Raw genomic sequence first — 11325 nt, 5'->3', positions numbered from 1 at the left:
GATGAAAATAAAAAAATAAATATCTACTGTATCAAGTAATGTACGCATGTATTTATAATCTACATCGATATTACTGTGAAAATATTTAAATATTATAACAAAATTTACCTAATGAAAATTTATATGTAATTATGTAGTGTACATAATTTTCCATAAAAAAAAACTTTTTCCATAAAAATTTTCATTTCAATAATAGAATATTATACCTTTCATTTTTAATTAATATTTTCTAAATCATTTTTTGATAATACAAAAATTCTCTAAAATGAATTCACACGAAACGCTATGAATAATCTAAAAAGATAATACAAATATTAAAAAATAATTACCTAATATATACATCATAGTAAAGCAGTTATCGAAGGCAAATCCGACAAAAAAACGGCATAATGCAAACTGCCAAAAGGTATTCGTGAATGCCGTAGCCACTCCTGCGAGAAATCCCATCATATTAGCTCCGATCAAAGCTGGTATCCTGCCATATTGATCGGCGATCCATCCAAAAATTAACCCTCCAAATATGGCGCCAATGAAGAAAATACTTTGAGCCACGGTTGGCAAGGAATCGTATTGGCAAACCCATCCCAGCTACAGCAGAAAACTACAGTCGAATGATTTACTTCTGGATAACGAAAAGTATATAAAATTTTTTAAAATAGAATTGAAAAAAAGAAAAGAATTTGTTAATAAAACTTCGAGCTTCGAGTTTCTAATAAAATACAATTCTTTGATTTTTTTTTTTTATTAGAAAAGAAATAGAATTTAAGATTTTTTTTTTTTTTATAAAAAGCGAAGTTCTTTAAAACTTTTCGAAAATTTTCTTTCTAACAAACAATACAAAAATTCACTGGAATAGATGAAATTCCGGTGAATATAAAATGAAAAATATTCGAGAATTTCTTCTTCTAAGAAATATCAAATTTGCGTAATATCTTTAACAATAAATAATATTTCATTATAAAATATTATATTTTGTACAATGTATCTAAGAATTCTTTATTTTATCACATAAATCTTCTTTAATTTATTAATTTATTAATTCTTCCATAATTTCTTAAAATAAGTTTTTTTTTAAAATAATGATCAAGGATTTTATATTTATTGTCAAAAATATTTTATTATGATAGATTTCCATTTATTTCTATTTTAATATAATTATCATAAAGACAAATCATAGTTTTTCTGGAATTCATTATTATTTTTATATGTCATTAACATATATTGATATATTATATTATATCTTTTATGTATAAAAAATGTTATATACATATATGTTATATGTATATGTTTTTATTTTTTTGATCTATAAATATGATATTATTATATGATATTATGATATTATTAATCAGCATTTGTGTTTATCCAGTTATTTGTTTATCCGATAATAATCTATTATTTATAAAATTTTATACAGCTTACTGTATAAAATAAGTAAAATATTAAATAATAAACTTTAAACTTACTTGCAAAATAATCGAATTAGCTTTTAATATCATTTAAAAAAATAATTTTTTGTATAGAATTATCAGAATTATCAGAAATCATTATTATTCTATTTCGCACATAATTAAAAACTCGATGAAAAACAAGCACTTGATATTTGAATATCAATTTTTATTTGATTTTTAAATCATTATTTCATTTGTTCATTATTTTGATGCAAAATCTTTATAATATTATATATATATATATATATATATATATATATATATATATATATATTATTGAATAAAATCATATTTAATATAATCTCATGAACTTATAATATTCTTAATTAGTAAATTTTGTTTCAGAATACTCTTGATAATTGAAAATTACAATGATGTGGCAGAACAATTTTATGAATTTTAAATGTTTATAAAAAAGATATGATATAAAAAAATATTTATATAATATTATTTTTTTATCTTTAATTATCTATATTTTAAATCATAATTTTCCCGATACACTTATCTGACTTCTGTTTCTTGATTAATTTTGCAAATTTTTCATCATTATTTCATCACTCGATTAATTTCAATAATAATCGATGTCTTTTTTTGATCTATCAGGCTTTAATATTTTCATTCTTAAACGAAATATTTTAATATTTTTTAATCAGTTTTTGTTTTTTAAGTTTAATATTTATTACATTTAAATAAAAGAAAAAAATTACAAAAGATAATCAAGCAAACTTAATCCAAGGAATATTGCCGTATTGAAATTAAATGAATTGTAATCAGTTTTTTGAAAATATCCAAATGAATGAAAACGATTTTTTTTATGTAAAATTTATTTATTAATTTTTTTCAAAACAAAATAAAAACTAAATAGTATTCTATTTTTTTTCATATTTAATATTTTTAATAAAAATTCATTTCTTTTTTATTAACCTTCAAATTTCTTTTACCATTTCTAATTTTATATTTTTCAAAATTTTTTAATAATCTTCTCAAAAGTGACTTGAAATTTATTTTATTTAAAAATATATTTTTTAGTCAAAAAATTAGGATATTTTTCACAATTTTCGTATTTTATTTTAATGAAATTTAAGGGACCCGAAGGAAATTTTATAAATCTGTAAATTCCATTAATGAAAAAAATAAAAATATAATATAAAATATTTCATTAAATATTAATATATTTCAGATATTAATAATTTATATATTATAGTAATAGTTTATCATTATATAATTATAATTATTTTAGATATTATATACCAAAATATAAAAGAAAAAATAATAAGTAAATAATAAAATTAAAGAAAGGAAATAATAAAATGAAAGGAAAAGAAAACAATCGAAAAGAGGAAGTTGCAGATTAAATATTTCTTGTCTCACCTCAGTTGCCACGGTTGCATAAGGGACATCGCTATAATTAAATTCCCATCCATGTTGACAAGTTTTCGTCGGCCACAATGGATTCGGCACATAGCTTTCATTTAGCAGAATCAAAGTATAATTTACATCGTACATATTACATCTTGAATAACCTTCATGGTCGAGTGGTATCGCTAGCGAGAGTCTGAAACAGAAGAGAGTGTACGGTATATAATAATGTCTTTTAATACGAAATAAACATTCTACAGATGAATAATTAATGTTGTATTTATTATTAGTTAATTCAAAAGCATAGCATTTTTAAATTAATAATATTTCATCGGTTTATATATCGATGAATGAGTTGTTGCGTATTTATTTAACGATAAAACAAGTTTAAATGGAATTTTATTTGCTACGAAAAAATTGATTTGGTATATTTTGGTCATATTTGGTTATATTTGGATCATTTTTTAAATTAATAATTTAGTTCTCGATATACGTTATTTCTTAAATAATTACGATAAAGTTATCGCATATTCGTTTTAATAACGAAATATATTTATCGGTCAATTATTATTTTAAAATAATTTTATTTTTACAATTTGAATAAAAGATTCGTAAAATAATATAATATATCGAAGAATTTATCAAAGAATTATTTTATTTTATATAAGTTTTAATTTATATTAGTTTTAATTTATATTAGTTTCTTAGAAAACTTTCTTCTCCAAAAACTTTCTTCTTGAATTAGAAATTTTACAATTTTATGTTCTCAAAATCTTATATCTCATTCTTTAACCTTATCATTGAAATAATGTTTTAAATTTTATAAATATGCAAATTTGGAAATGGAAATGCAAAATGGAATTAATAATCATAAAGTAAATAAATTAACTCGAATATGCGAATGATATTATCGATATGAGCAGAATTGAAAATTGAGACCAAATTATATCAATTGAGTAATATTTTGATAACGAAGATACTGATATACTGATATAACGTGTAAAAATTTAGAAAAAAATAAGTCAGTGTTAAATAAGATTGATTTGCTTGATTATCCCTATATTGTTGAAAACATTTATTAATAATAAACATCATTAAGATAATTCGCTATTGGTAATTACAATTGTCTGTTTTTATACATTTATAATAAAATAGGAAACATAGATGTCAACATAGATGATGACATTTAAATGAAATTCACTCTATTCATCTGTATAATATCATTAAATGATATGTATATTGTATATTTAAAACGATATTTTAAAATCTTACTGGATTTTTATTATCTTATAATAAAATATTTATAATAAAATTTTTATGAAATATTTATCACAAAATAAAACGAAAAAGCAATTAAAAATTTAATTGACATATAATATTATATAATAAACATCTGTATCATATAATGAACATCTGTAACTGTAATGAACAATGAAATTTCATAAATTTTCATTATATAACGAATTAATTGCAACGAAACTTCCTTTAAGAATATTACATAATCTATTATATCTATATTATCATGCTCATCTATAAGTATTAACAATTTAAATTATAAATATCAATGATTACTTTATTAGAAAAAAAATATTAACGGTCATTGTATCATTGTAGCAAAGATTCACACGCATTATAATTACTCAAGATTGAGATCTGAAGTTTCGCTATGTTCTTTCAACATCATAAAATTTGCAGCATTAATTCTAGTAATTTTGTTATTACATATGAGAATATAATATCATTGTAATAAATAATTTTCAATATTCTATATGAACATTATAATATTTCAATGTTTCATCATTTCTTCTTCATGATTTACGTATAATTTATAATATAAATAGTACTAAGATATATATCTTATTACTATTATTTAATATATTATTATTATTTAATATAATCAATATGGCACAAAATTTCTGGATATTTTCTTAATATATTTTTTAATATTTGTAAAAGAAAAAAGAAAACAAAGCAATATCCCATTGATATTATTATTAATTTGAAAATAAATCACTACTTCTTGAAACTATTTTATGTTATATTATTTTTATTCTTTTCATTCATATATTAAAAACAAATGTAATAATATAAAAATATAAAAAGAATATTAAAATATTTATAACGTAATCTTTGTTAATTTTTATATTTTCTTTAATGAATTATATTTCTTAAATGAATAAAAAATTTTGTATTGAATCCTTTGATTAATCAGTAATATTATCAAAGAAAAAGATATTAAAAAAAAAAATCTTGATTTATCGAATAAAACTTTAAATACAATAGTAATAATATTTTATAATATTAAATCTTTAAATTCTTTCATATTTTATATATTTAATAATTTTAGTATAGATAATAGTTTTCCTGAAGTAATTATATCTATTAAAGGATTTAATATTATACGTTTAAATTCTTTCATATATTATATATTTAATAATTTTAGTATAGATAATAGTTTTCCTGAAGTAATTATACTTATTAAACGTAATTATTATATACCGTATTATTATGAAATTTTTTTGTAAGAAGAATTTCTAATAATTTCTAAGAAATTTCCGATTAATTGCATCAATCTCGATTCGATAGTGAAACATTCGATAATACTATTATTGGAAAAATTATCTGTATCTAATCAAACATCATAAATCGTAATTAATCGTATTATAAAAAAAGTGAACAAAAAATATGTTTTTACGAAGACATAAATATTTATGCTAAATTTTTCATGCTATATTCATCGATAAAAACTTTGAGAATTGAGATAATAAGCGGAATAATGCATGATATTATTTTTCTTATCGCTTAAAGTAGATTTGGATCGTCACTGATCAGCCAGAAAGAATTAGTGACAATCGTATTTAGAAATACGATTCTTTTCCATAAATTTAAATTTTTAATATCACGTTGATTAAATTAAATAATAATTATTTCAGCCATATTATATTGCAACATAATTTCTTGCAATAATTTTCAATTGTTATTAAATTATATTAATTGTAATAATTTAATAATTATAATATAGTAGAAAGAGTCATTTTTCAATCATTTTTAAATATTTCAATAATTTTAAAAAATTTTTAATTAAATATTATAAAAATATTAAAAAATAATTATCTAAAAAAATCATTGAAAAAATAATTAAATATCGTAAAATATCTATAAACATTATTTATAATAACGAATGAAAAAAAAATATAATTTCATTTCTATTTTGTTCTTTGTACAACTTAAAACTTTAAATTATTTTAGATTGATTAAAATTTTAAAAGCTTTAAGTTACAAGGAGATAATTATCGAAATTAAAATTTTTGATATTAATTATTTCAATTTTATTATAAAATATCATTTCATTATTATAATATGAAATTAAAAATAATTCAAATAATTACTCAAAGAGAAAATTTGCATTGATTTTATATTAATATTATACTTTATAATCCAACCCTTAAATGCTAAATACTTTTCATTCAAAAAATTTTTCTTTCAATTAAATAAATCATGATTATATGTATGTACATATATATATATATATATATCTGTACCATACTAATTAATATTATTAGAAACTAACGAGCGTTTCTTTGGCAAAGAGAAAGTACAAATTGCTTTTACATTGATAATTGCATTATATTTATTATTGCATTAAACAATGTCTATTTTAAACGAGATCAAGAAAGTTATCGGTGCATACCTAGTTTTCATTAAAATTTTAATTGCATTATAGAAATATATTTTATCGTTATACATTTTTGCATAATTATATACACAGGGTAAATGCCTTTTACATAAAACTACGTTTGCCGTTTCTTCTCGTTTTTTATCGCAATCAACGATATCGAACCAAATGTTACGTGCTCAACGCCATTTTTTTATATTCACGCTCTCATTATTTGCTTGAAGGTTCAAGTATGTTTACGCCTCGAACACGATAATACCGACTCGAGGAATTTTATCCAGGGAGTATTGTGCGAATATATTGCAACACATCCTTCGACTCTTGAAATGTCTTAACAATGGAACGTCTTATGGTGCAATCGAAACGTAGGCGTGGATTAATAAGGTTAATTTATAAATTACTATATATAAATATTATTTTTACGGATTATTGTTTGCCAAATGCAATTTTTATGCACGTGATCATATATCTAATTTGTTCACTGCTAAAGATTAAAATTTAAATAATTTTAAAATTGTTAACAATGTGATACTGAAAATGAAAAATTATATTTTTACAAAGATTTTATTATTTTCATTGAAATTGCTAAATGCAATTTACATGATGAATTTATTTTTTATGTAAAATAAAGAAAAATAGAAGATGCCATTTCTATATATTTTTTTAAAGTATCAAATATTGAAGAAATGTTCATGTTAATATTTTTTTAATTTTTTAATTAGAGTTCTTTAATTTAAAATTTTAAATATTATATTATTATTTATTATTATATTATTTAAACTATTTTATATTTAATTAAAATAATATTCATATATATTCATTAGAATTATAATATAATATCATGAAAATAGAGAATGCTATTTTTACAAATTCTTTTAAAAACTATATTAAAATTAAAATACATAAAATATCTGAAATAAAAATTTTATATAATTTATATAAAACATTGTATATTTAATTAAAATAGTATTTAATTCTTATCTAGAAGCATCGCCAAAATATCGATCATTAATAAATATTGTTACAAGTTGTTTATAAATTCCATATAATTTTCCATTTTAAGAATTTTTAAGAATCTACTAAAAAGCTTTCTTAATAAATCAAAACATTTTTAAATTAAATCAAACGTTAAGAAATTGAAATAATATCTATCCAAAAACCACTCCTATTTTAATCACATATTCTACATTCATTATCCATAGAATGTTAAATATTCAACATTTAATATCTTTATACTGTTATGAATTGTTTATTAAATTCTGAATAATTTTCCATTTTAATATCTATTCTACCATGAAGCATTCTTAGTAGCAATTTTTACATAGATCGAAAGATCTTTGGCTCGGATGGCGCGTTAACGAGAAAGTTGCAATAGAATAATATGCAACAAAGTTTCTAAAATTTTATAATAAATTAAAACAGGATTCAATTAATTTCACTATTTATCAGTTCATAATTGGAATAAAGCAATAATTTCTACTATGCAAGTATTTCAGAAGTAAAACAGATGTAAGTCTTGTAACATATATACGTTTATTTGTAGAAACACGTTTTATGAAGACTTTTACGATCTGTTACCAGCTGCTCCAACATTATTCGAATAACATCGAAGGTTGTTAACCTACCGCAATAGTTGTAAGCAAACGAAGGTTCAATGTTATATCTTACGAAAAAAACATTTCGTCACAGCGCGTTACTAAAAGAAACGTTGACTCTCGTTTGAGTTTTTGCGATATTTTACCTCGACGCTTGTATATATATGATTGTATATACTCGCCGAACATAGTATAAATGTTTTTAACAGAATTAACACCATTGAAATCAAAGAACAATTGGAACATCATTGCGTATAACGATAAAAGAATTTTTTTGTTTAAATATTTTTTGTAAATAATTTATAAAATTAAATAATTATATAAAATTAATTTTTAAATTTTTTATGTAATCATTAAAAATTAAAGATTTATGTTATGAAAATTGAATTAAAAAATTAATAGATTATATATATAGTATTATAAATTATTATTTTTTACAAATAAGTAATTTTCAGTTTTTAGAAATTAAAGAGATTATTTTATATATTTTATAGTAATGTGTAAGTATTAAAAGTTTTAATTTAAGAAAAATTAATTTTCATCTAACCGTGTTTTGAGATTAAAAAAAAAATCAAAATTATGTTAAATCATTAAAATATTATTTTTGAACGTGCCTTGATCGATAACTAAATAATATGTGCATTTATCCAGATTGTTAATATGTGTCTGATCTATCTTGAATCACAAAACAGATATTAAATGTTGATAATTGTTCGTCACTAGAATTTTTTATGATCAATACGATCACAAAATTAATACAATCATAAATACTTATAAACGCAATCCGATCAGAATTTTCATCAGACTGAACTATATTGAATCAACAATGATTTCTATTTTTCATTCTTATCATTTTATTATATCTTTATATTTTTCATTTACCACTTTTTTTATCAAATGTATATAATAAATAAAAAGATAAATAATACATAAAAAATTCATTTCAATATTTAAATATCTAAAGATATATTTAAATATCTCAAATAAAAAAAATTGTTTATATCAAGAAAAATTAGATTTAAAGACAAAAAAAAAGAAAAAAATTTGAATAATGAATTTTAATGAATTTTGTATATTAGAGATAAATAAATATCTTAATCTCTAGAGAATAAAAAAACCAATATAGTTTTTGTGATTCAGGTTTTCATAAAAATTTTGCAAAAGAATTTAAAAAATTTCTTATAAGTGTATATTCATATTATACATAACATATATATATAAATCTAATAATCTATGATATTTTTTTGTCAGTCTTCTAAAAATTAATAATAGAAGAATAAATCAATATTTTTTATGTTACAAAGAATTTAAACAATAAAATATTCTATCTTTTAATTATAATACTAATAATTATAATACTAATAGTAATATAATTTTAATTGATTAGGATTCTATTATATAAATTCTATTATATAATAGATATTATATATTTATTATATATGTTTATTATATTTTATATATTTGAAACAGTTATAAATATTTTTATTTGATGTATATATATATATATCTAAAACAATATTAGAATTACAGAAATGAAAATGAAAATTAAAAATTTACTAAACAAATCAATTGAATAAAATTCAAGTGATTTATTGAAAAAATTTTACTATATAAATTCCAATTTAATTTTTAATCGGATTGCAATCTAATAATAAAATCATTATTTTTAAATAAAAATTATTGTGAAAAATTTTATTAAATTTTATTAAATTTTCAATATAATTATTTTAATATTTTTTTATATTATTTTTTTTATATAATTATTATAAAATGAAAATTAAGAAACATGATATAAAAGATTTTATTTATCTCTTACTTCATTAAATGGAATCTTACTATTAATATTAAGAAAAATCTTTTTAATCTCATATATGTTTATAAATAGATATTTCAATAAATAAATCAAAATCTTTTATACATATTTTATGAGACTGTTTATTTATTCAGTGAAGATATTAATGTTAGAACAGGCAGAACGAAAGATTTATCTTCGATCTTAATCAAATTGTCAATTCTAATTTTTATCTTTCATGATAAAAAATCATCGAAATCATTGAACAAATAATTATGACTTCGAATAAACAATAAATAATCCTACTATTAAATAAATTCTTTGTGAAATTTTTTTTTTAAAGAGTTTCTTTCCATAAATTTTAGAAAAACTTTTTTATCATATTCTTGTGTTAAAAATCACATCTCTTACTTTAAACAATTCCATTTATCTTAAATCTTATCAATAAGTGTAAGAAGCTGAATAAAATCTACTGTTTCGATCTCAGATTTCAATCTTATATTCAAAATTAATTTCATCTAATGAAAATATTTTTCTTTTTAAAATATCTTCTAAACTTCTAACTTTCTACTATATAAAATATTTTCGATATATTTTTCATTATTATTTACCTTTCGTTGGATGTGAGATTCTTCAGTTCCGGTACCCAGCACCAATATTTTTCCGGTATTAACGTGATAAAGATTTGTGAGAAATAAACCCATGCCACAAATGAAGTAAAAGGAATCATCAATATAAACAGGATCTTCTGATAAAGTCCAAATTCTCCGACATAGGGTAACAACTCGTCAAAATCTAAATCCTTCGTTTCTTCTTTGATTTCATTTGCTTCCGGTATTTGAATATCCATCGAGTTCTGACAATTCAAATTATTATCCCGACTATTGTTCAAATGCGCAGACGTTTCAAACTTTTCTTGAGGAGGCATCTTTTCAAAAATAAACTCTTCAAAAAAGTAATCAATTATTGTTACAAGAATTCAATCACTTTCCTCTCATTAAACTTATACATTAACTCGTTGTCTCATTTATATAAAAAAAGATCGTGAATTGATCTTTCTATGTTCCCAAATGCATCGTATTGCATTTGCTTTTACAATCACATTTAAATTCTCTTCTAAATTTATTAAAAAGCCAACTGTTTGAACTGTGATTCTCAGATACAAATCGACCACGTAGATCACTGTATTTATCATTGGCATCGCGCGAATTCGTAACAATATTTCAGGAATCAAAATAAGATTAGATAAATCCAAAGGATCAGTAATGGGAAAAAAAAAAAATGGATAAATCCTGACCGAAGAGTTAAGAACTGAAACGATCAGTCTTGTAACTGGCTATATAGCCATTGATCGAGAGGTACTCCCTCTCTTTTCCATGCACAAGTTGAATTCAGTGCTCTGCAAATGATATTAAAGAGAGTGCGGATCGCATCAATCATATATCACGTCATTAG

General features: G+C 20.5%; 1 protein-coding gene across 1 annotated transcript; it reads right to left on the bottom strand.

Annotated features, from left to right (window-relative positions):
• Positions 1–329: 329 nt before the first annotated feature.
• On the bottom strand, positions 330–11024 carry LOC113219370 (organic cation transporter protein-like; the record flags this gene model as incomplete). Its single annotated transcript, XM_026445995.1, is given in 3 exon segments — positions 330–588; positions 2820–3003; positions 10482–11024. Coding segments are annotated over 3 exon segments (760 nt in total), but the record flags the coding sequence as incomplete, so codon positions are not given.
• Positions 11025–11325: the final 301 nt, after the last annotated feature.

The sequence above is a fragment of the Apis mellifera genome, unplaced genomic scaffold, assembly GCF_003254395.2.
Source record: "Apis mellifera strain DH4 unplaced genomic scaffold, Amel_HAv3.1 GroupUN_12, whole genome shotgun sequence".
NCBI classification, from domain to species: Eukaryota; Metazoa; Arthropoda; class Insecta; order Hymenoptera; family Apidae; genus Apis; species Apis mellifera.
The sequence above is the reverse complement of the archived record's forward strand: the minus strand, read 5'-3'. Positions and strand labels throughout refer to the sequence as shown.